General features: G+C 31.8%; 2 protein-coding genes across 4 annotated transcripts; both read left to right on the forward strand.

Moving 5' to 3' along the window:
- The first annotated feature begins 1639 nt into the window (after nt 1–1639).
- LOC105770709 (nicastrin) lies at nt 1640–12887 on the forward strand. 2 transcript variants are annotated; one of them, XM_012592027.2, is made up of 16 exons: nt 1642–1834; nt 2122–2235; nt 2366–2480; nt 4354–4436; nt 4541–4617; nt 4751–4828; nt 5709–5780; nt 5893–5966; nt 7879–8011; nt 8100–8171; nt 8267–8386; nt 8616–8684; nt 9469–9609; nt 11192–11276; nt 11373–11811; nt 12500–12887. In XM_012592027.2, exons 1-16 carry the CDS (start codon nt 1765–1767, stop codon nt 12762–12764), a joined length of 2007 nt encoding a protein of 668 aa, XP_012447481.1. In that variant the 5' UTR covers nt 1642–1764; the 3' UTR covers nt 12765–12887. The 2 variants fall into 2 exon arrangements, with proteins under 2 accessions (XP_012447480.1, XP_012447481.1); XM_012592026.2 differs by having other exon boundaries at nt 1640–1834; nt 11192–11811.
- Nucleotides 12888–17575: 4688 nt separating this feature from the next.
- On the forward strand, nt 17576–23943 carry LOC105770707 (serine/threonine-protein kinase CTR1). 2 transcript variants are annotated; one of them, XM_012592024.2, is made up of 15 exons: nt 17584–18024; nt 18554–18855; nt 18944–19085; nt 19244–19347; nt 19606–19814; nt 20146–20562; nt 20714–20754; nt 21067–21135; nt 21221–21321; nt 21422–21506; nt 22015–22113; nt 22599–22667; nt 22746–22877; nt 23472–23566; nt 23706–23943. In XM_012592024.2, the coding sequence occupies exons 1-15, from the start codon at nt 17629–17631 to the stop codon at nt 23803–23805; spliced, it is 2361 nt and encodes a 786-aa protein (XP_012447478.1). In that variant the 5' UTR covers nt 17584–17628; the 3' UTR covers nt 23806–23943. The 2 variants fall into 2 exon arrangements, with proteins under 2 accessions (XP_052487405.1, XP_012447478.1); XM_052631445.1 differs by lacking the exons at nt 22015–22113; nt 22599–22667; nt 22746–22877; nt 23472–23566; nt 23706–23943 and adding an exon at nt 21606–22006 and having other exon boundaries at nt 17576–18024.
- Nucleotides 23944–26413: the final 2470 nt, after the last annotated feature.

Here is a 26413-nt window from a genome sequence, read left to right on the forward strand (position 1 = left end):
TCCTATAGTCTAACCAAAATTTAATTTAGTTTCTCTGCAATATTTTTGGCTGAGGTGATTCCGATGGGTTAATTCTAGGGATGAGTATTCGATCGAGTTGAATCGAATTGAGTCCACAAATTTTTAGTTAGTTGAGTTGACGAATCCTATTTTAGCAACCGAACTCAATTTGAATTCTTTTAATCAAATCAAGTAAAAAAATTTCGAGTCAAGTCGAGTTAATGAATCCTATTATTTATACTCAATCTTGTGTTCATATTGACCGATTATTTAACTAGTAGACGAAGTATAAGATTATTTAACTACATAAACAATATAATTATTTTGCCTTTTAACTTAATGAGTAAACATTTATCAAAACGACATATTTTTGCCTTTTAACTTAATAGTTTTAACTTTTAACTTTAGAAAAGGTAAACATTTATCAAAACGATGTAATTTTACCTTTTATTATTCGGATTTTGAATAACTCGAATTGTGTAATTCATATTCGAGTTAAACAAAAAAATAATTTTTATTCGAGTTGATTCAAATAACTCAATTATTTAATTCAAAATTTGATTATTTTATCAAAATTTTCAAATCAAATCGGATTTTACTCACCCTAGTTAATTCTCCTTTGGACTAAATTATAAAGTAAAAATATGAAGGTTAAAATTTAAAATTATACTTTTATTTTCAAGAAATATTTATACTTTTTAAATTTAAAATTTAAAGCTTAATTATTAAATTATTAAAATATTAACCATACATATAACAAAAAATTATATCGTAATAAATTTAAATTTAACAAAATTTTTTATATATAACAAAAAATTACATAAATTTAAATTTAACAAAAAATTTAAATATATATATAAAAAATTACATAAATTATATGTTCAAAGTCATTATATTTTTCACACATTTAAAATTTAATATCATACTTTTATTTTCAAGAAATCTTTATACTTTTTAAATTTAAAATTTAAAGCTTAATTATTAAATTATTAAAATATTAAGCATACATATAACAAAAATTATATCGTAATAAATTTAAATTTAACAAAAAAATTTTATATATAACAAAAAAATTACATAAATTTAAATTTAACAAAAATTTTAATAATATTACACGTGACAACAGTTCATTGAATAAATTAATACTTTTAATCATTATAACAAAACAATTTGATGTGTTTATAGAAAATAGGAATCAATTTAATCAATTTACAATAATTCTTAATATTACAAAATTTGATATACATAGGAAAAATATGGAATAAAATTTTGAAAAATTATGTTGAAAAATATTAAAATATATATAATAGTAAAATTCAAGATTACCTTCATCGAATTTTAGTATTCTTGAAATATCTTTATTATAAAAACATCATTTTATTATAAATACCTAATTTTTTAAATGTAAAATGCAAAATAATACATTTATTTGAAAATGATATATATGATTAAACTAAAAAAATTGAAAACATATATAATAGGGTTTAAACATTTATTTGGAACTTGAAAGTGGAATAAAATTGAAATTGAATAAAAATTTTATATAAAAAATTGAATTATTAATTAAAAAAAAGGGAAAACACTTACAATTTTTAGTATCGAATATGCAAAATTTGTCCTTATCAATTGTTATTATTATTATTATTGTTTTCTTACCGATCGATTCCACTCCCTCCTTCCTTTTTCTCTCACCGAAGAACTTTTACCATTGAAGATTGTATACAGAATGACCTAGGGTTTCTGATTTCCGTCCAATTCTCCGTCATGGCTTTAAAAATCGTTTTTCTCATTTTGCTCTTTAGTTTCCGGTTTCGTCTCTCTCTGTCTGGTAATGGTAAGCTTTTCTTTTGCACATGCGATTTCTAACTCTTAATTTCTTAAATTTGAATATGCTTTTTTGATTTGATTACTTACAAAAAGGGAAATATATTCAAATTTGTTGAACACAATTGTCTTTTGTGACTTCCGTTTTATGATTGTTTCAGTTTTTTTTTTTTTTGAATAACTACTTTGATATCTTTTCGTTTACTTCAGTTTTCATTTTTGTTGTTATTCTTTAACATTGTTGATTTGGCGTTTCTGTATTGAGTTTAGCATTTCTCTTTATTTTGGAAATTTTAGGACAAACGAACTCAATGGAATCAGTTCCTGATCTTCAGAAGTCAATGTATATGGTTGTTGATGGATACCCTTGTGTACGACTAGTCAATCTTTCTGGAGAGATTGGTTGCTCAAGTAAGACCTCCCCCCACCTCACTGTACCCCAATGATGGTGGAATCGTTGTACCTAAATGTTTCCATAGAGTAGTTCTTTCAGTTGCTGTTTGTCAATTTGTGCTTTTCCTGCTAATGTTTTGTTCTTCAGATCCTGGTCGAGACAAGGTTGTTGCTCCAATTATAAAATACAAGAACAACAAGGAGTTGGGTCTGCCATCTGCAATTTTGTTGTCAATGGATGATGTGCAAGGTTTCTTTAGTAGGTATGTTCTGCCCATCAGTATGTTTTTGAGGCCTCCTTGGGAGTGTCTCCCTGGTATTCATGTAAATTTCTTTTCCTCTTCCTGGGTCTTTGTATTTTTCTAGTTGAGGGAATATATATATGTATGTATATTTGCCATACCATATAGATATGTTTCCCTCATTAACTGGAATTGTTTACCAAAACTTTCATTTCAAATTTGTTTTCTTTAGGTGTATATGTATGCATTTTAATTTCTTATATAATCTTTCGGGTTATTTATGTTATACATGCTTTGAATAAACCTGCCATAGAACTCTCTTATGTATTAAATATTCCATAAAAAGGTAATTATATAGTATATTGAAACAATGCCTTCTAAACTAAATTTCTCTTTTTGATTCGTTAAGTAATAGATTGATTAGACTTTTGAAAAGGTCCTAACTGTGATACTTCAAATTTGTGTCTAATTTTGGTTTCTTGACAGCTGGCAATAACTTCGGATAAAAGCTTAAAATATTGTCATTTTGGCAAGGACTGGTATCTTTTGACTAAGATGTACCAGAACCAAAAGAAAAAAAAATGTTGCAAACAAGGCAACAGACAAGATATAGAGTTAGAACTGCTAGGCAGTTAGGATTTTTGAAAGTTTTCTAATTTTAAAAAGTTGAGGAGAACAGGAAAAAATAAATAAAGAAAACAGAGAAGAAATCAATTCCTAAAGACCAAGCAATGATGCTGAAAATCCTAAAAGAAATAAAATTCTTATTCCTATTATGACATCAACAAGTACTTTAAGACTCCAAATTGAAAATTAATAAAATTATCCACAGTAAGATTCTAGAGTCAAATCAGGAATTTCCAGCAAACCAGAAATTAAGAAAATACTGTTGCACTTTAACATTCAGAACACAGAAAATGAAATGAGAACCTTTAACTTTAACATAAAGAAATGTAAAACTAAATTCAGAAGCAACCAATAAAGTCTGCCCAAGCAATTAGTCCCAGCTCAGCTTCTCATCATGGCCTCATGCACTAGGCTTGGGCGTTCTAACCAGCCTTAGCATGGCTCTTAAACATCTTTGCAGGCTGCTGACAGTGTAGAGACTTGCTATTTCCCTTTTTTTTTTATAGAAAAAATGATTTAATATGTATGCTTTTTCAGTTTTAAATGTGAGAAGAATGCTATATAGTATATGGATGAAATTAGGGTTATTATGAGCGAGGATTGGGCTTGTTTGTGAATGTGGAATTAATTTTCTTGAAGTTGTAGAAAGCTATTTGAGATCACTATTCTATTCCATGTATTAATTTAGAGCACAAAAAAGGAGGATAATAATGTGTTGTTTGTATGTTTTAGAATAGTATATGGAGAAGGAAAGCTAGTGTAGCATTGTTATATTTTGAGGTAATCTCTGTACATTTGGGTAGCTATGAGAACTGGGGAAGTCTTGCAGCAATACTGAATTGGTTCTGAGGAAACATCTCAATGTGAAGGATCATATTCAAAGGTCAAATTCATTTAACAATGGATGTAAGAACCTGTTTCTCAACTCTGAGTTTGACCACTATGGAATAAATATAGAGAAAGTTTGCAATATTAGTGTTATAATATTGGTTCTTGGGGCCAAAAGTATTTATCATATGCTTGATTGTTGGTAAATATTCACAGTTTATATGTTTCCAAGTTGAAATTTTCTGAAGATTGCTATTAGAGAGGTGCTAGCCCTTCATTGCAATTTATAGCTTAAGTGCTCACTTTTAACTTTCAGTAAGTTATGAAGATGGCAAACTTTGGGATGAATGTTGTAATTGGTGGCTTTCTGATGATTTTGTTTGTTGAAGTGATAATTCTCTTCAATAATCTTATCGTCAAATACCTTTTTGTATTTCAGAATATCAAATGATTCAAGCTTTGCTAGTAATGTTGCTGGTGTTTTAGTTGAATCGAGGGTTGAAATCCAACATAAGCTAAAAGGTAACCCTGTCTTTTACTTATTGCTTTTAGTCTTCTCTTTATGGAGCTAGGCTGGGTCAAGGAAATATGCTCATTTTACTAAAAAATTAATCTTTTTCTTACAGGATTCTCTCCTGCTCGAAAGTTTCCACAAGCTGAATTTGCACCCTATCATAACACCACTTACGAGTGGAACCCAATTGTATGCCATTAGTCTATAGTAGGATAAAGATCCTTTGAGTTTTGAAGTTTCTTTGTTAGCTAGTTCGTATTGTACATACGCTCAGGTTTTTGTCATCAATATCTGTTATGATGGGCTTCATACTTTTTTTCAGGGATCTGGAATCATGTGGAAATCGTATAATTTTCCTGTGTTTTTGCTTTCTGAAAGTAGCACATCAACCTTGCAAGAGGTAAATCTTGCAGCTTCCAATTCCAATATCTTTTAGTATGATGTTATTGCTCTGATTTATAACATGAAATTAAGTCTAATCTAGTGATCATGTCTCTTGCATTCAAGAAATGAAAGAAGAGTCTTAGATTTTTTTTGTCAGCTTGATACAATGGTTACAGTTAATTATCCTCTTGATTTGTCAAGTCTAATTGCAGTTGTTTGATGAAAATAGATTAAGAGACTGTTAAATTTCTTGGACAGCTAGTTTTCTGATTTTGATACAATATTTATATCTTTTTGGTTCATTTCTAGTTTTGATTTGCTGGGCATGGTTTATTTCAAATAAAAACCAATATATGATGCAGTTACTCAAGCAACATTTATGTCATGCTGGAAGAATTGAACAGAATATGAGTGGGACACATGAAAACAGAGAAAACAAGCAGATGAATGTGCCCAAAACAAAAGGCCAACCGGATAAAAATGTGTCTAAAACTATAACACAATGGCCACTGACTAGATATTTAGGAGAGACTTATGGTTGCTCTACAATCATGGCATTTGATCTCACTACTAATTTTAAGACGTCCAAACTCATGACAACTCATATGTACATGAATCTTTAATCAAACAACAGTATTAGAAGGAAGTATGAAGAGGCTAAGAAATAAAGCTGCCCTTTTGGCCCTAGATTGGTGCTTAGATGCTCCTACGTCTCAAATTGTGCCCAATGTAATTGTGTATAAGGCATAGTTAGTACAATTTTAAGATCAGAAGCAAAGATGTCCCGGTATGTAATATTTTAGGCCACAGAAGCATCATGACTGATAGCTTACTTGTTTAGTTAGATTAGTCCTTTTTTAGATGCAAATATCCTAATGAGTTCCCTTACCATGCAGATTGCAATGAAGAATGAGAAAACAGAGAAAGCTTATACTACAAATGTTGCAGAATTTGACGTGGTGATGCAGGTATATTTTACTACTAGTTTAATTGTGGTCGTGCAAGATTTTGTTGATGATGTAACTTCTTGCACCATTTATGACTTACATTCTAGTTTTTGATGCATTTGCTTTGTGTTAGACAACTAAGGTTGGGACCCATGATTCAGAATCATGTTTGAAAGAAGAGACTTGTCTTCCATTAGGAGGATACAGGTAAAGTTTCCTTTCTCGTGGAGTTACCACTTCATGGTGCAATCTGTTAGTTTGGTTTTAATCTATTTGGGTTCTAAATAAATATAAACTTCTTTGTCTGGTATCTATTTGAAGTATGAAGTTCGTCAATTGGTTACTTCTTTGTTCCTGTCCTTACAGAATTATTAACTTTGCAAAGGAAGAGTTGGACCACTTTAGCCAAAAAAAAGAAGGAAAAATCTGATTAATATCTTCAGGAATAATATAAGAAATGAGTTTGCTGCACCATTTGATTGGCTATTTTCCTAATTAACAATTGCTTCCTTATTTATTTTTGTTTTATCGGTGTTTTCAATTTGACTGGTACAAAAAATTTAAGCTTCGAATATACAAGATGAAGTGATGTTTATTCTTTTGGTGACATAATGTTTCTACTGATAGGTGGCTTGATCAGAGGGGTGAGTCTTATGCTGCATTAGACTTCTATGCTTCAATTTGTGAATTCTAGTCTATGGAGTCACATCTGGCAAATGTTTGCAGTGTTAGTTTTGGCATTATAACCCTTTCGTTTAGCCAAAATTTAACTAGCCCTTGTCATTAGACAGGCCATAATAGAAAAAGACTAGCCTGCTAGGTGAGGAAAACATCTATAGCCAAAATTCCATTAGCCCCTGTCATGTGATGGCTATAATAAAAACGAACAGCCTGCTGGGTGAGGAAAATATCACTTCATTAGCTCCTTTATTTTCCTTTGTACCTAGTGTGGAACTGATGCATCTCGTTTTAGTGCTTGGTTTGATCATTCTCTCCCACTTAACATCTGAGAACCTTGTTAGTAGTTGGGCTATTCTGCCTTCACTTAGGATATAGAGATGCAAAACAACAGATGTGAAGGGGATTTTAGGACATCTACAGATTTGGCAATCGCCCTGTTATAAGTAATGACTAATGCGGGAGAAAGCTGTTACTAGGCCTGTTGGAATAAGGAGAGTAAAGAAACAGATAAGTAGAGTTGTGCCACAAGATATATTCTTAACATGTTCTTGGGCTACCATTAAGGTGCCACAGTATTGTTAGACTGACTTGATAACCATGACACAGAAGTAAAACTTGTTGGTAGCCAAGCTGGAAGTCACATAAGATGCTTGACTAGATGAAAACTGTAAGTGAAAATGCAACACTGCTATAAAATTAACTTGAAAATCCTTTCAAAATTCACTAAACTAAACTCAACCTGGAGTAAATCTACAATATCCCATGTCAGCTCTAATCTTCAGTATCCAAATTAGAATTTGTGTCTCTCACCAAACTTTCCCTTCCCTTTTGTACAGCTCGAGTCAATTCTGCCAGATTTATTTTCCCTGATGAGTCAATCTGGTACCATATTGTCAGAGGATGCTGTCAACCCAATAGACACGCCCATCAAGTTAGGCTACCATCCTGCTTTATAAGCTCCACAATTTCTTCACCCCTTAATATATTTGTTTGCTTCATTCCTCCCCTTAATTTCTACCTTACATGGCATCTCTCCTTGGAATTTCAAAATAATTATTTATTGAGCTTCTTTTAGTTAGCCGGCGCTTAGCCTTTTCTTAGTGTAGATAGTTGAATTGTGATTAGTTCTTTGATACTGGATTTTGATGAAATTTAGAGCACTTCTCCATGTTGTAGTAGTATCTGATAATTTTACGGCTTATGTTCTTAAAGGGATGGGTAATGTGCAGAAATCATGTCATTTTTTTTTCCAGGAATGTATATTACAAAAAATGTGATTAAACACCCAACAAAATGAAATTAAAAAAAGGGAAATGGTAAAACATGTTTTCTGATGACCTAAAACTGCTGTATGACGTTATTGAGGTGCAAGGGTTATTATGTTTTCTGAAATTTTACATCAGTGTCTAATTTTATTTATCTTAATAATGAAGGGCAGTGTTTGGTCAGCAGTCCCACCCATTAACAACTCATCTTCAAATCAGTCCAAGCCCATTATACTAACAGTGGCTTCTATGGATGCTGCATCATTTTTTCGGGACAAAAGCCTTGGTGCAGATTCACCTATATCTGTAAGTTTGTATATTTCATGGTAATATTTACTTCATTTATGTCTTTTCTGCCAAATAAATACAAACTTCGGTTCACAATACTTTTCAGGGACTGATATCATTGTTGGCAGCAGTTGATGCCCTTTCTCATGTAGATGGTTTAGACAACCTTAATAAACAGGTTTTCTATGGCGTTCTCCCTAGCTACATTTCTGGAAGGTGTCAATCTCCAAGATAAGTTTTTTGTTTGTTAATGTTTCTATAAATTTAATGCAGCTTGTCTTTCTTGTTTTCACTGGTGAGGCCTGGGGTTACCTTGGTAGCAGAAGATTTTTACTTGAACTTGATCAGCAGTCAGATGCTGTTCGTGGTCTCAATAGCTCACTGATTCAGTTGGTATTCTTCTCCTTTGGTTGAACTTGTTTTTCACTATGTCATTGGAGGGGGTTTCTTTGGCTATTCTCTTACTTTGATCAATTAAGATTACCTGTGTGGATGTGTATGTTGTGAAGTAATCGATCCTTCTTTTTTGCTTCTTCTGTGTTATGTAGTTGCCCTGTGATCATGTCAAGTTTGCTCTTTCGTAGATATAAATATCAATTTTTTTTTTGATTGCTTGGAAAAGGTCATGGAAATTGGATCAACTGGAAAGGGCTTCAGTCAAGGGAACAAAACCTTCTTTGCTCACACACAGGTAGTGAATGGCTTGTTTATTTCATTAATATTAATAGTATATCGGAAGTGTACAGTAACACCAAAAAATTTTCTTAGACATTCTACACATGATTGGTTGTGTTCTTTTATTTTTAAACATTCTATGCAGGTGTTTGTTCTTTGCAATACAACATAGTGCCATAGGTTAGAAAGGTGGAGATGATAGAAGGAATTGTTGATTTGACTTATTATTGCAGCTTGTGTTGAGGCATTAATGCTATTCGCTTTTATATATGGCTGCTGCATTAATCTGTTTAATGGCGGATCATTTACAATGGGGGTAGCAATGAAAACATTTTGCATTGTTGGGGCCCCTTTTAGTATTCCTGTTGAAAGTTAGCAATGTTTAAAATGTAAATGCAGCTAGCCACCCATGTTGGTTACAAAATGGTCGTTGAGCAAATTGAAAAGTTTTACTTTTAAAACATTTTTAAAATTGAGTGGAGCCAAGATAGACATAGAATTTGTTGAAGAATGTCTGAATCTTCTTTTTGATAAGCAATTAACCATGGACATGTGTTAACCACTTTCTTTTTATCCTGGTTTGTGCTGCTTTAAATTAGCACTATAATAATGATCAGAAGAAGAATAGTTTCCATGATAATTGCTCTTAATTTCTGAGATCCACCTGTTTCCCTTGATTGAGATAGTTATTATGCTAGCATTCTTAGATGCCCGATACTATGCCACTAATTAATATTTATTATCCTTCGGTAACTAATTGATATTCCACTCTCACTTAAGTTTGCTGGTTATTGCTGTAGGTTTCATCTGACACAAATGAAGCTTTGGATGCCTTGAAACTTGCTCAAGAGTCCCTTAAATCTGAAGGTGTTACAGTTTCAAATGCCAGCTCTTCTAATCCTGGAATTCCTCCATCATCCTTGATGGCATTTCTGAGAAAGGTTTTGGGGAGTAAACTTTAACTCTTACATTTGTGTATGGTCAAGCATATACATGATGCAGAGCATGCTGCTTTTTTCCAACTAGAGCTGCAAATCATTTTAAATTTAAGAAACCTTAAAATTTTAGTTTATTCTCATTAGAGCTGTTCCTTGTCAGAAATATATTGATTCGTAGTCTGCATGACCACATGATTTTTCCCCTTTTCTTAACTGATTTTTCTTGTTAAAAAAAATCTTGCCTTTTAGGCCTTCCCTCTTAAAGGAAAACCCATGTTCTTTTCAAAGAATTTTCTTGCAGGAAATACCTTGCCTTTTAGAGTCGATAATAACTTAACAGCAGTATGACATTATGATATGATATGGTAGGAATGTAGCATGCTTATCACTCCTTCCCTTTGAGGAGAAACAAATCAAGTCTTAAACAACGCTAATCTTGCAATTCATTTGACTGCATTTTGCCCTAAGACGAAAGCCTCCCCTGGAGAGGGATTGGGAGTTCTCAGAACAAGAAATCCTGAAAATTTCTCTTTTTGATTAATTTAGATTAGTCGTTTCCCTGGAGATTCTCTTTTGCTAAAACATCTTGGAGGGCTTGAGACATGAGGTTACATATCCTGGATCCTTAATATTGAAAAATTCTTGCCCCTGTTGATTTCCTTTCCTACTTTTATTTCAGTCGTTTCCCATGGTAGTCAATTTCCCTGGAAAAGTAAATTCCTCATGTTCTTCACTCTCTAGTTGTTCATTTCCATGGCTATTCCTAGGATAGGAGTAAAGATGAGATTCACTTAACAGGCTTACTTTTATTTTACCTAATTAAAATATATGATATATTCATATAATCTACGACTTCGATTGTATTTCTGTTCTTCACCTTACCTATTACTTCTTGTACATATAAATAGGTTTTCTGAGAGGTTACCCTTTTGCCATAAAAGTAATACCATATATTCTTATGGATTTATGAATTAAAATTACAACTTATTATTTTTATGGGCAATGTTAGCCCAAACCTTAAACTAGTAATTGAGAGTAATGCATACTATTATTTGATAAAGGTAATTAAAACTTTTTAATTTTTTGGTACATACATTTGAGAGGCAACCTCCATCCGTTAAACCCACCTCCATTACCTAACATTTCAGGATTTGAGCGCAAAACCTCTAAGGTGGAATTTTTAACTGTTGGGAATTTGCTTGGGGCCATGCAACATTACTTTAATAGAAACATTTGATTTATTTTGGTGGAAAACTTTTTGATTTACTATTTAGGCGTGGTAAGATCTTAAGGTTGTTACTTTCCCTCTAGGATTTTCTCACATGCACTCCTGAAAATACAGACCTTTTAATCTGTATATGTAAATTTCAGGATTAACAAACTGTACCTCTATTATTAACCCATTAAGACTAAGAAATATTTTTGGTTCCACTTGCCATTCTTGTTGCCTAACTTTGCTTTTCACATTAATCATTGTTATTAGAAGATCTTCCACTATATGCGGGGAATTTTTGTTTTTATTTGTTTATTTAAATACATCACAAAGCAAAACCATATTTATTATCTGCTTTTGATCTCTTAGTAGAACTCTTCAACTTCTGGGATTGTGTTAGAGGATTTTGATACCGTTTTTGCCAACAAGTTCTACCATAGTCATCTTGATGATTCAGGTGAGTTCATTTCATTCTTGTTTGTTTTTCTCTGCTCTTCATTTTTCATTATGTTACTCAAACTTGCAAATACACTGGGCATCATCTATGTTGCAGCAAATATAAACTCTTCAGCAATAGTTGCAGCTGCTTCTCTTGTTGCTCGGACTCTCTATGTTCTTGCAAGTGATAAAAAGGATTCCACCAGTTCAGCCCTAAGTTCAATTAATGCGAATGCCTCTCTAGTAGAAGAACTAATTAGTTGCTTGTTGGACTGTGATCCTGGTCTGTCATGTGAGTTGGTTAGCAGCTATATTACAAGTGTTGATACATGCCCAAGCTATTATGTTGGTGTTGCTCTTGGAGAACCTTCCTCAACACCTTCTCCCAATCAGGTGGATGACATTTCCAGGTTCGTGTGGAACTTTCTGGCAGATAGAACATCAACTCTAAAGGGCAATACTACTGTTTGCTCAAAGGATTGTAGCAACAATGGTGGAGTGTGCATTAGAGCAGAAACCGATGGGAAAGGCATTTGTGTTAACTCCACAACCAGGTAACTTTGCTGCTTAAAGTTTCTAAAAGCTTCGTCTTAGTAAGACCTGAACGGATTGTCTTGAGCCAGCATTATGAGAAGCAGTGCGTGTTATGGCTTGTTGCTTGTCTTACCTTGTCCATTCTTCCATGCTCTGGATTTGCAGCCCATGAACATTCCATTTTGTTCAAGCATGTTTTAAATTCAACTTATGTTGGATAATTTCAACTTAAGTTGTCATTACTGCAATCATTCTACCAAGCATTGTTTCCTTCATTTTCTTTTTCAGTTACATTCCGATACCCACTTTAGAGCAAGTGTGTTCGTTCTGGCAAGTGAATTTATTGCCATTCTGTCAAAGAGAATCAATAATTAAAAAATGTAATATAATCTCTGATGCCTTAGATGATTAAATCTGCTTCATTTGCTTTTACCGAAGTAGATAATGCATATATATACATGGTTCGGTGTTCTCTGATGCTAGAGTATGATTTGTCTGGTTGATACAAAGCTCTGCACTAACTGTATACCACTACCATATTATCAGTACATTGTCTGTACAAATTGAAGCAGTTCGTATTATTAAGTATGATTGTATGAAAATTAGCTATACGGCTTGCAAAATGATTGATTAGTATCCTTAATTAAAATTGGACAATGCGATTGTTATATTTCTAGAATTGTAAACGAATGTTATTCCTCATCATAGGTACGTCCCGGCATATTCAACTCGCTTGAAGTTGGACTCTGGAACATGGAAAGTGCTGCCTCCGAACTCCTCAGATCCTATGGGGATGCTGGACCCTGTCTGGACGGAGAGCAATTGGAATACGATTGGTCTCCGGGTATACACCGTCCAGGAAGCTGCATATGACCGATTGGTTCTGCTTGGAGGTATAAGTGTCACAGTCTTGGCTTATTTAGCAATAGTACTAACAAGAGCCTACATAACAAAGGCCTTGAAGCAAGATTGACAGATGAAATTAGAATTCATGTCTTACAAAATTTTTTGAAAAACATCCAAAAATTGATAGTACCAAATGTCAAGTATGATAATTGTGGATGGCATTGCATAAATTAGTTTGATTTTGAACCTATATCAGAATTGCATAAATTCTAGTTGCCCTGTGAGCTGTTCTTTAGAGGGTAAAAGCTATTGGGTTCTATAAGATTAAAGCTTTTTAAGATGGATTTGAATTTGGATTTCAAAATTTTAGATCTAAAATTTTCTGAATTATGGATGTAAAACCCGTTTTGGGAGAAAAAAAGTTTTATGCTTAGAAATTTAATAAAAGTATATATTTATATATAATCGAGTAAAAGATATATAATTATAAATTTTAAATAAAAAGTTTGTATTTTTAAAAATAAGAAAATATAGATGAGTTTAAATGAATTTGGTTTACTCATTTGAAAATATGGATGGATTTAGACAAAGTTTATAGCACATATTTTGAGTTGGGCTGAATTGACTGTGTTGCACACCCCATCCATAAAATGCTTTTAGTTTTTTTTATCAATAGCAATGTTTTTTAAATTGGACTTGTAGTTGAATTTGCAAAGTTATTTGGTTTAACTGATTTAATTAAAAGATATTAAAAATTTAAGATTAAGTGATAAAATAAATTTTGTTCAATTGTCGATTTAATTAGTATTTTAATTGACTCAACCGGTTTTATATTGGTTTTCAGTTTAATCGATTCAAAGTCATTCTCGTGCTTAGCTTACTTTCGGTTTGGTTTAGTTCAAACAATATTGATCAAGAGTCCATTTCTCAATAATAAATTTTTTCATATAAATATCTATTACTAATCAACTAGTGGTCGGAAGAAGCGGAAATGAAATTCTTCAAGTATTTGCATCTAGTTCTAATCATGAAGTTGACATTGTTGAGAGGATTACATGTATAGCAACCTCAACCCATACAAGACTTGACTTAGACAATAAAATGGATGAAAGAAGGTAAAAAACCTTCCTTCTTTCATGAGCTGTAATTCAAAGTTTGTGACCATCACACCAAATGCACTCAATGGAGGTTTATTGTTTAGATGGGGATATTTGACTCGTAAGAACTGACCCGATTCAAGAAGTTGTTGGAGAAGCCTGGTTGGCCCGATAATGAAGATATGACTACTTAGACTAATTTGGTAACTAATATTAGAAGATTGAGTTGTAAAGATTAGATTAGATTTGATATAGCATATATTGTAAATCCCTAAAATTAAGGGATATGGTCAATCTCGTCTGTCAATGTAAACATATCTTGATCGTCGGTTTTGGGGGAGCTCAACTATAAATAGAGAGCCTACCCCTCATTTGTACGTACTCTATTCATGTTTCATTATTCTTTGTGAATAAGAGAATATTGAGAGCATTTACTCAAACACTTTGTGTGCGCTCTTTTTGTTGTTCTTTGTAGCTTCTTTTGGCATAAATCGTTTTCGCTCTTTAACTTGGTGCCTTGGAGGAGTTCTTAAGGAATCCTCATTTGAGTAAAGGTTGACTTAGGCAAGTTTGGACGAACGGATCGCGAGACGAAAGATCTAGCCCCGTGACACTTAGACATAGACGTGGCAAGTCTGACCTTTTTTTGGGGGGGGGAATTTCATCAAAATGGTTAAACTTTAGCTTTGGTCTCTTTAATATATCTAAATTTAAGACTTAATCTATATATTTTAATTTTTAATATAATTTGGTTTTTATATTTTTATCATATTATTAATTTGTCCAAATAGTCAATATTGTTAACCTTTTGATTAAAACATTACGTGACTATATATAATTTGAATACTTTAATAGTCTTACTGATCGACACATGGTTTTCTATTTTTTTAGATTTCGTCTTTTTTTTTTTACGTCATAAGACAATGGTCAAATTTCAATTTTGGCCTTTAGACTATGTTGAAACTTGATATTTAATCTATATACTTTAATTTTGGCATAATTTAGTCTATCTATTTTTATAATGTAATTAATTAGTATAAATATTTAATATTGTTAACTATTTCAATGTTGACGTTAATTTTTCTTAAAAGCAAGATAATTTCAATGGAATTTTTTATCGTGGCGCTTCAAATGTGTTTTAATAAAATATCATAATAAGTCTTTTCAATGTTATTTTCATTGTTACATGATTACCAAGAAATTTTAAAAACAATGATGATAACAACTAGACTTAAATTTTTAAAATTGAAAAGCAAACTATATTTCTGAAAATAAAAGTAAATAAATTAAATTCCAAACGTACGAGGTGTAAAAGAAGTTAAATCATATTTTAACATTTAAATTTTTACTCTTTAATTTAAAACAAATAAATAATCAATTCAACGCTAAACATACTAATCACTTATGTGTATATATAAATAAGGAACACTTGCATTTTTGTAATTTTCAATTTCAAATGAGTTCTTATTTAACATAACTTTAATAAAATGTTAATTAAAATTCTAAAAGAATGTAAATAATTACTTTTGAGGAAGAAAGGAGGAATGTAAGGAAATGTTTAATTGTGTTATTTTACGCATTTAAAATTTAATCCCTCTTTTTAATTTCAAAATTAGTCTTTTATTCTTGGTTTAATAGTAGAATTTTAGTTGATAATTCTATAAAAAAATTCCATATATAAAAGAAATATGCTGGTGAGGCCAATTTAGTGCTTGTAGAAGTAATTTAAGAAGAAAAATGACTTCCACTTTAATTCTTTGAAGCAACTTAAAACTCTATATTCAACATTTGTTTCTTTGTTCCACTTTTCATGTGTGTAATATTAATAATACGTGTATTTTTTTATTTTGAAAATAATATATAATTTAATTTAATTTAACAAATATCTTTTACTCGAATTTCAATCATAGCAGTCAATATGGTAACACTATTGATTGGTATGTCATAAACAAATACCAACTTTGAATTTTTTTATCTTCTATAATTACATTTAAAATTAAGATGTAATCATTAAATTAAGTTATAAAACCTAATTAATAAATTTAAAACATGTATATGAATTAATTAAGATATATTTGCTAATATTTATATATATATAACATACAATTTAATAAAATTAAAATTTTTGTATGTTTAAAATATTGCAGATTTATTATTATAAATTTATATATATATTTTACGTATTAATAAATTAAATACATTTTGACATATTTATTTGTATTATGTTGGTTTTGCATATTAATCATATATTACACGTTGTGCTTATGCCATATATTTGTTTATTTGAAATTTTATTTATCTCATGTATTTAAGTTGTACTAATTTCAAGGATTAGCCCATATTATTTTATGTGGTTCAAACAAGTCTCTATATTTTGTACATTTGGAATGTAGCCCTTCAACTTTTATTTTCAAGAATTTAGTCTCTCACTTTATGGATTTAAAATTTGTTTTCAAATTATATATAACCACATAATATTTTAATCGAAAATCTAATAATTTTAACTATTTCAACTAATTAATAGAATTATAAAAATATAGCGACCAAATTATGTTAAAACTTAAAGTATATGATTAAATCTCAAATTTAAACATATTAGAAGGACCAAAATTAAAAATTAATTAGTTTTCATAAAATGAAAACTCAAAAGAAGGAGGTGATGGGTATGCCCCAAGTGTCTTAAGAAGAAACATCATTTGAACATTCCTTTAATCAGGGATGTTCAAGCGGTTAACTGAACCGAAATATTTCGGTTAATTTGACCAGTTAATCGAATTAATCGAAATTTATATGTTTTGTTTTGTTTTTGTTAAAACAAGTATAAAACATACCAAAAAATAAATTAATAATGTTCACTTGACTGAATTAACCGAATTAGTAATCACCTAATACATATAATATATAGCATTATTTATTAAGTTCAGTTAATGCAGTTAATTACTTGATTTCGAACCGAATTAACCATTAATCGAAATTCCAGAAATCCTATAACCGATTGATTAACCGAATTAGATCGGTTCAGTCGATTAATTCGATTTTAACCGAAGTTTGAACACCCCTATATAAGTATAGATTAATTTTATGTTATTTTATTTGAAAGGGTCAAAACAATCCTATATTCATATAAATTTATGTTATTTTTATTTTGTATTGTAATTGTTTTTTACGTTTCAATTTATAGCATATTTTGCATATATAATTAGTATTATTGTGAAACTATTGATAAAACATAATCGATAATTCAATTTAAAATGAGTATGTATTCTTGATTTGTACGTGATTTTTAATATCAATTTTATCATAATTGTTTTTGTGTCATCATATTTTTCCTATATAATAATTTATCATAATTATATAAAATTAGTTTATTTTATTTTATTATATTTGAAGTTTATGGTTATCTCACTCAATAATAGTACCTTCAACGTTTGAACTTATATTTTCTCAATTGAGAATGCAATGTACCTTTAAGAAATCATGTATCCGATTTATTTATCTTTAATTATTTAAATATAAATTGACCGCGTAAAGATTTTTAATTATCCATATTAATATTTAATATATTTATTTTGGTAAGTCTTTGGTATTTGGTTAACAAAATTGTGGGATATTAGCAAAATATATTTTAATGTACTTTGTTTAATTTCATCAAACATAACTTAATTTATGGGATGAAAGGTTGATTCTAGAATTAAATAATGGGAAATATTAATTAAGATGCCAAACGGCATATATCTAACTATGCCATGAAAGCAATGTTTCCTAAATTTCAACCTTATTTATAAATCCAAACTATACGGACAGATTACCGGGAATCTACATTCAACGAACCAAAATCACCTGTAATAAAACAAACCCAAGTTCAGTGAATCTCCCCACTTCCCATTATATTAAATGGCCGTCCCTTACCCTCTCCAATCACCGTACACCAAATTCCCTGTTTCAGACTTGTCCTTTTCTTACGAACTTCCATTTCCATTCCTTTGTGAATTCTCTTCAGAGAATGAAAAAACAATGTATGGGAATCAATCTGACAACACTTGCAGATTACAAATCCAACTGAATGATCTGGAGCCGGAAATGATGGCCTCCTTCAATAGAAGCTGGGCTCAGCAGACCGAAGAGAGTTACCAATTGCAGTTGGCGCTGGCTTTGCGGGTTTCTTCGCTGGCTGCTTCTGCTGCTGATTCCAACTTCTTGGATTTCAATTCTGATACTAACACCAACAGAGTTTCCTCCTCCTCTTCCTCTTCTTCTTCTTCACCTCAGCATGTGTCTCATCGATTCTGGGTATCACTTCATTTTTTCTGTTTCTTTGATTTTCTTTTTGTCCTTGAATTATTGGCTAGTAAAGGGTTTTATGCTTTATGGTTGATGATTGAATTTATGTTACTAATTTTTCCATGATTATGAGGATAATGTCTGTGTCGTATACATTAAATATTGGGTTTTCTATCTATAATGTTTCTGCAATTTCACTTGGCCATTTTGTTCAAGTTTTCATGTTTATAATTTTTTGGAATTAAAAATCTGAGTGACCATGTCCTTCATAGTTTTTGTGAAGTTTATCTCTTGTTGGTTGAACAATGTGTTTATATTTAGAATATTTCTATGAAACCGTATTCTTTGTAATGGTAATAAAAACATTTTTCGTCAAGTTTAAGCAGGCAAATAGTATTTTATGTAGGAAAAAGTAGTTCTGGATTATTTTTCTTGGTGGTTGATGAATTTTACATCCCAATGACTGGAGAAGTTCAGAAAACAAGTTTAATGATTCATATGAAGAATTTCTAAGGTACTCTGAGTTCCTTTGGTTCAGGTAAATGGCATTCTATCTTACTTTGATAGACTTCCAGATGGATTTTACCAAGTCAATGGGATGGATCCTTATGCATGGACTATAAGTGCTGATCAAGGAGAGATTGGCCTGATGCCCTCCATCGAGTCATTGAGGGCCATTGATCCGCATGCTGATTTGTCTATTACTGTTGTTCTGATTGATAGATTAAGGGATCCTAGTTTGAAGGAACTTCAAAATTGGGTTCTCAAAATATCTAGCAGCTGGATCAGCACAAAAGATGCAATTAATCAGCTTGCATGTCTTGTCTGTAACCGAATGGGGTATGCATGTTCTTCATTTTGCATCAGTTTTAGATTCAATGGTTTTATGTCATATCTCTTAGGAATAAAGTTTTGTTGTCACCGACAGGGGTGCAGCTTCTTCTGAAGAAGATGTTTATAGACAATGGAAGGAGTGCACCGAAGTTCTGAAAAACTGCTCAGGCTCTATCGTATTTCCAATTGGAAGCCTATCTGTTGGCCTTTGCGTCCATCGTGTGTTACTGTTTAAGGTATATCTCTGAATACAAGCTAGCTGTCATTTCAATATGTGTATACATATATATATTTGAGTACGTATCGGTTAATTTCAGTCGATGTTTTATTTCTGAGTGACTGTTGATCAAAATGCTTATAGGACGGAAACATTGTCAAATTATAACTTTTGCAGATATTAGCAGACTTGGTTAATCTACCATGTCGCATCACAAAGGGTTGCAAATATTGCAGGAGGGAAGATGCTTCATCCTGTCTTGTGCAGTTGGGTCCTGACAGGTAAATTGTAATTGACTCTCACGCTTCACAAGTGTTTATTGGAATGTACATAGGTTTTATTTAGGTGGTTATGTGTCAAATTTTTTCAAATTGAAAGCTTCTTGAATGATGAATTTTTAATGTCTCAAATTGATCCTTATATAGTAGTTAGACTTTTTTGTTGGCATTTTATTTTGAAGTTAGAACTCTATGAAGCTATTATTGAGAAGATCCAGCCCCCTTTCCTCTCATTCCATGCTTTAACATACAAATTTCCAGGGAATATTTGGTTGATTTGTTTGAGGAGCCAGGAGCCTTAAGTCAGCCTGATTCCTCACTCAATGGTACTTCATCAATTTTAGTTTCTTCACCGCTGTGTCATCCAAGATTTAAACCGGTTGAGATTGCTACAAACATCAAGACATTGGCCAAACTCTATTTCATTGATGATCAATCCCATAAACATGCTTGCCTTGATGCTTCCTCAGGTTATTCTCTTAAGTTATTCGTGCACTTACGAAAAGACGATGTTCTTGATGTATTTTTTTTATAGTCAAATATTTTAGGACAAGTACTTGAATTGAAGAAGTGCTTTTTCAGTCAAACATCTATCTATCTATCTATTATTTGCTACCTCATTCACTCTTTAACCCCCTGACGTTGCGATTGCTAAAAATCAATAGTTTTGATGTTCAAAATGGTTTCTTAGAATTGCATGTCAAACACGACCTAAAAAAGTGATAAATTGAGCTTGCTTGAGAAATTAACTACCGCCCAATACATGGTTTTTACAATTTTTCTGGTCTTTGATTACTGCAGACAATGCTAGCAATCAAAATGAGCAAACTGGTCCACAGCCTAGGAAAGCATTTGATAGAAACTACTTTAACAAGAACAAACCCTTTTCCACCTTAAGCAACAACAAAGAGTCTTCTCTTTCACCTCTGCACCAGAGCATTTTGTGGAATATTGGCTGTGATAAAGATCTTCAGATGCTGAACTCTTCAAATTTGTTGCCAAAAGCCATCAACTCAACACACTTTATCAGAAGTCCTCCTCTGCCAAGTTCTGTTACTTCTCACATGCACAAAGATGTTTATCAAGCTTTTCCATACTCAGATCCAATGCAATGTACTGTTAACTTCAAGCAATCAGATGATCCAGTAATGAGCTTTGATCAGGAAGATCTGAATATTCCTTGGAGCGAACTTGTTTTAAAAGAGAGAATTGGAGCAGGTATATGATGTTTTAAACTCTGAAGAACATAAAAACTGCATGATTTAGTAACATTGGGCACTGCTCATTTCTCATTCAAGATGTGCATTGTATTTTAGCTTATGATATGTTCAAAGGTCATACATTAAGGATGCTAATAAATGCTTTTCAGGTTCTTTTGGAACTGTTCATCGGGCTGAATTTCGTGGTTGCGTAAGCACATTTTACTCGTGTTTGTATGGATTTCTACTTGTTTTCGTAACTTCCCCCTTTTGTCCTTGTATGAAGGAGGGAGCTCATAAATTGAGTTTTTTTCTTAGTTCATGCTTTTCTTGGAGGTTCAGAACTTGTGAAATTAAATAGAAAATCCTAAATCTCCGTTCTAAAACATGGTTCCTCATTTGATTGTCTTTGAAGGCACCCAATTCAATTGTTTATATCAGATTACTACTCCTAATTAACTTATGAATCCACTGTCATTGTGTATGAACTGTTAAACTTATTTTATACAAAATGTGCCTTCAGGAAGTTGCTGTCAAAATTCTCATGGAGCAAGATTTTCATATAGAACGCTTCAGGGAATTTTTACGGGAGGTATGATTAGTCTACTGTTTTCCATCTGTTTTTCCCTTTTAATGTTTTAAATCACCATTTTCTCATTTCCATTGCTACTTGCTAGGTTTCCATCATGAAATGTTTACGGCACCCTAACATTGTTCTGTTTATGGGTGCTGTTACTCAACCACCAAAGTTGTCCATTGTTACTGAATATTTGTCAAGGTACCAAGATTTCCCTCTTATATCATTCTTATGTGCTTTCCTTGCATTTCATCTTAAATTTGAGGCCCTTCTGATACACAGAATGTTTCTTTGGAACTAGACGGAGTCTCTTTCGACTTTTGCAGATGCCTGATGCTTGGAAGGTTTTAAATGAGAAGCTTCGCTTGAACATGGCATTGGATGTGGTAATGTGTTGTCAAGAAGTAACTTTATTGAATCTCACAGGAATTCTAACTTGCGGTATTTGAAATTATGTCATATTTCCATTGCATGCCGTTGAGAAGGTGGGAATAGGATTGAGTCACCAGGCAATTAACGGGAATGCTGGAAGTGATGGCCTTCCCTTTATCACTATTCCTAGAACGACCTATGCTGCTTGATGATCAGCTCGTCAAAGGGAGACTGAAACCTTTAGGACTTGTTTAGAGAGAAACCAATATCTCTTGAATATTAGATAGAAATTCTGCTTATTATTTTATTTTACCATAGGACTCTTAAATAGAGACTAGTTACATAGAAAGATGTTTCTAGGAGATAAAACAATTTAACCTTAATAATTAAAAATAGCTTAAAGTAAACTAAACCGAAGTAAATAGTTTTACTTTAAAGACTTAACTAAAGCCTTTTTCCTCTCATATGTGCGACCTATAAAAGCGTCCACAACACATGCTGAGACATTTTTTCTGGTGACAGGCAAGGGGAATGAATTATCTTCATCAACTTAAGCCTCCCATTGTTCATCGGGACTTGAAATCCCCAAATCTTTTGGTAGACAGTAATTATACGGTTAAAGTAAGTGTTAAAATTCAATTCATGTTACATGCTACATACCTGTTTGTTTTTCTTTTTCCTTTTCTTTCATCTTTCTTTTCTTTTAATGGCTCAATGAATAGATTTCCTAAGCCAGTTGTTGCGCAATTTGGTTCTTCAACTTAATATGACAATCTAGATACTAAGATCATATTTTACCATTTGTTCTTTTAATGTTTCAAGCTACAATAGAAATGCTATTTGAAAAAGAACCTCTACACAAGGTAATTTTATTGGATAGTTTCTGAAAATGTCTTCTTGAAACCTTCATCAAAACTCACCCTTAGAGGGCATAGGACCGGTGTAATTTCTTTTGTTGTATAGTTTTAGAATAGATAGTCAGCTGTATGTGATAATTCTGTAAGAACTGATATGAACTGTGATACACTGCCTTTCTCATATGCTTTGCAAGAGGGCAGCATTGATAAGAAGGACCTGGATATTTTTCTGCAATTTTGGTCATGCAGGTCTGTGATTTTGGTCTTTCACGTTCTAAGGCAAATACATTTCTTTCATCGAAAACAGCTGCCGGAACAGTAAGTTTTGTTTGGATTCATTATTTGCACTTGGATGATTTACGTACTAAAAGTTAGATTTCCTTATTCTTTGTCTAGCCGGAGTGGATGGCACCTGAAGTTCTATGCAATGAGAATTCAAATGAGAAATCCGATGTTTATAGCTTTGGAGTGGTTCTGTGGGAACTTATGACACTCCAGCAACCATGGAAGCATTTAAACCCACCACAGGTCAATCTATCTTTTATTTAATTAGAAATAATTGATCTACAGGTCCATGCATCTATGTTGCTCCTGCTTTTCATTTTTTCTGAAATACTCATGTCTGACATATAAATACGGGGATGTGATCTCTGAGGATCCTTAAAATACATAGGACATGTTAGACGACATGTCTGTATCCCACACACCCAAGTTCAGGTAACATTGCCTTACCCGTGTGCACAAATAGGGAAAAGAAATGATTAGTAATAGAAGGTATCTTCATGAAAGAGATCTGAAGGTAGGTTTTAAGGGGAAAAAAAATCTAGTTGGGGGAAACAGTGTTCTTAAGAACAGTTTTTGCTCTTTACTACTGTGTTCTTAAAGAATAGTTTCAGTTAATTCAGTCGGTTTGGTTTTACAGTTTATGAACCAATAATCGATTAACTTAACCTATTAAAATGACTATTCGAACAGCATCAATTAAAGTCGGTTAAGCCAATTTTGGTCTGACTTTGGGTTGGACCTATTAATGACTGCAAGGTAGCTGCGGATGATGTTATATAATATAATTTAGAGGCCAAAGCATATATAAATATAAATCTTGCTGATCTGTTTCTGTAGGTTGTGGCGGCTGTAGGTTTCAAAGGTGAAAGGCTTGAGATCCCAAGCCATGTAAACCGAGTTGTAGCTTCCTTGATTGAACAGTGTTGGGCTCGGTAAGTAGGCTTTCTTACAGCCGAAAGTTTACATCATAATCTCAAAACTTGGGAAACCATTTGAGTTTAACATTATTATTTATTTGGGACCCCCCCCCCTCTCTTCTTGGTCCTAATATCTTTTTTGGTTAACCTGCAGTGAGGCTTCTGAACGCCCTCCCTTCTCCCATGTCATTCAATGTTTGCAGCAAGTCATCCAAAATACTGCATCTCAAGAACTTAATGGACTAAGTCTTTGATCCACAACATATATGGGTATGTCCAATTTTTCATGCAAATATATGAAAACTTTAGACAAAATTCAACATAATTGTATTAACGCATATCCATATTAAAGACTTGCCCTAATCCAAATCACATGGGTGATATCCTCCTAATTTTCAATTTTATTTTAAAATATTATCAAACATCTTTGATAGGATTAGTTCATTAAATAAGGTTGAATGCATGTAGTCTTGGGAGCAAATGTGCGATTCTTCTAAATGTTATTTCGATTAAAAAGAATTAGTATAATATAATTTATTATTTGCTAGTAGCTGTCGGATTGTTTATTATTGAGGTTATTCGGAACGGGAAGAAGTTAGAATTTTTTCTGGATAGTAAAATGTAATTTCATCATTAATAGCCTATATCTTTATAATTTTAAAATATTAAATTATTTTTATCACTTTTAAGGGTTAAAATATAATCTCATACTATCATGATATTGCATTTTAATGGTGTTAAAATAATTCAAGTATTTGATGGAATCCAAGTTTATGGATTAATTCAATAAAAATTCAAGTTAGGAAAATAATGCCAAATTTGCTTTACCCAATATAATAATCAGACTCCTACTACCTGGATTATGAATCTTTTACCCAAAATAATAATTACAAACGCTTATACCTAAATTTAATTATTGAATAGCTTCAAAACACAAAAAGAAACTCGAGTAAAGATTTTATGCACAAATTTTTTTAAACATTAATCTCATTATAGGTTTTTATTATATCTGCTCTTTTTGATACAATGCCTAGAACTATTTATAACATTTCCCCAATGCGTTTTAGCACACTCAAATTCAGATCCTCCTACACCAGCAACAATGCCAATGTCAATCGAATTAAAACTCAATCGGCAATTTTATGCGTAAATTAAATTCAAATTAGTTATTATTAAACAAATTTTATCTATTATTGTTTCTTTGTATAAAATACCTTGCGGTGTAGTTATTAGTAACACTAATTTATATTATGTTTAAGTGTTAATTAAGTTGGTGTCACAAAGTTAGTTGAATATCAACTCAAATAAAAATAGATTAAAAATTATTTTTACAAAGTAAAGATATTATTATGAGGATTTTTTTATTTTTATATTTCAATTTTATAAATACATTTTACGTAATTTTTTCACTGTGGATGTGTCATAATCTAATAAAATTTAATTATTTTAATTATTATTTATTTATTTAAATATTTTAGGTTATATGCCACATTTTGTTTATTTTATGGTTTAAATGAAAATATAAGCCAGTATGAGTAATATAATTTTACATTTTCTTCTTATTTTAAATTATTACAAGAAAAACGCAACGTATCCTATCCTGACGGTAGAAGATCTGTAGATTGTCGCCATCCGAACCACAATAATTTGGGTTAGGTTCACAACTGTCCCTATCAGTCTCCAACTCTCCGACCTTCTGTCTTTCCTTTTAATGCCTCAACATATATGTGTTAATCACGTCCACAACCAATCCCCTCCATACGACAATCTCTCAAAATCTTCAAAGTCAAGTAAGTTGACACTAAATAAAATATATGGTAGTTGAGGAGAAAAGAAAGCTTCTACATCTACACATAAATTAAAGAAATTTGTTAGCTTTTTTAAATTAGACATTGATTCAATCCTTACATCATAAAGAAAACATGAATTTGGTCTTAAAAATTCAGGATCAGGAACAATATTTCTTTTTATGAGAGATAGAGTATTAATTAAAGGTTTGAATACAACTTTTTTTATAGTAATTGTACCTGTCATTGTTAACATTATTTGTACTTAAATATCGTGTAATCATATAACAAATTATGAGTATAAAATTTGATACTTTCATTTGTTAACACGAAAGAAAGTTCAAGTAAGAAAGAAATGCATAAGGGTCAACTTAAAAATTCAATTAAGCATTTATTGAAAATTTTCACTTAATTGAGTTTTTATTGACAAAGAAATAATCAATTAAGTCTCTATGTTAAGGTTGATCATTACATTTTATTAACGTGGTAAACAATGACAAGAGACAATGATGTCATGGGACTAGAATTTTAGTCTCGCAACTTGCGCGGTTTTAGATGATTTCTTTGTTTTGAATATTCTCAAGTCAGCCTAACTCTCGCAAGGGTGAGAATTCTCGCAGAATTTCTTTAAGGCATCGAATTATAGCGGAAGCAAACTTGAACCGAAAGAGTAACAAAGAACAGAAAAACCAAAGGAAAATAGCACACCAAGTGTTTGAGTTATACTCTCAAATATATTCAAACTATGAATGAAGTGAAGTGATTACAAATGAAAGGGAAGACCTCTATTTATAGTTGAGCTCCCCAAAATCCAATGGTACATATCGATTTATATCAACGATTAAAATTAGTTCTCATCTACAATAAGAGAGTCCAAAGGGATGTAAATTCCATACATGTTTATCATTTAGGATTTTACAATAATTATCCCAGTAAAATATAATTTACTGGAGTGTTTCAACTCAACCAGGATTCAAGTAGACGGGCCTTTTCATGGGTTTCACGAATTGAGCCAACTCATGTGGGTTGAATGAGCCTCATTTAACAAGTTGACCTCTATGGGGCATTTTTTGCG

Source organism: Gossypium raimondii, chromosome 5 (genome assembly GCF_025698545.1).
Source record: "Gossypium raimondii isolate GPD5lz chromosome 5, ASM2569854v1, whole genome shotgun sequence".
In the NCBI taxonomy this organism is placed as follows: domain Eukaryota; kingdom Viridiplantae; phylum Streptophyta; class Magnoliopsida; order Malvales; family Malvaceae; genus Gossypium; species Gossypium raimondii.

Bases quoted from the DNA above. Each gene is read 5' to 3' on its own strand.
- LOC105770709 (XM_012592026.2), top strand. From the start codon at position 1,765: ATGGCTTTAAAAATCGTTTTTCTCATTTTGCTCTTTAGTTTCCGGTTT. The intron at 2,236-2,365 runs GTAAGACCTCCC...TTTGTTCTTCAG, and splicing joins TGGAGAGATTGGTTGCTCAA to ATCCTGGTCGAGACAAGGTT. The intron at 9,610-11,191 runs GTTTTGGGGAGT...ATCTCTTAGTAG, and splicing joins TGATGGCATTTCTGAGAAAG to AACTCTTCAACTTCTGGGAT.
- LOC105770707 (XM_012592024.2), top strand. From the start codon at position 17,629: ATGGCCGTCCCTTACCCTCTCCAATCACCGTACACCAAATTCCCTGTT. The intron at 20,563-20,713 runs GTATATGATGTT...AATGCTTTTCAG, and splicing joins AAAAGAGAGAATTGGAGCAG to GTTCTTTTGGAACTGTTCAT. The intron at 22,668-22,745 runs GTAAGTTTTGTT...TTCTTTGTCTAG, and splicing joins CGAAAACAGCTGCCGGAACA to CCGGAGTGGATGGCACCTGA.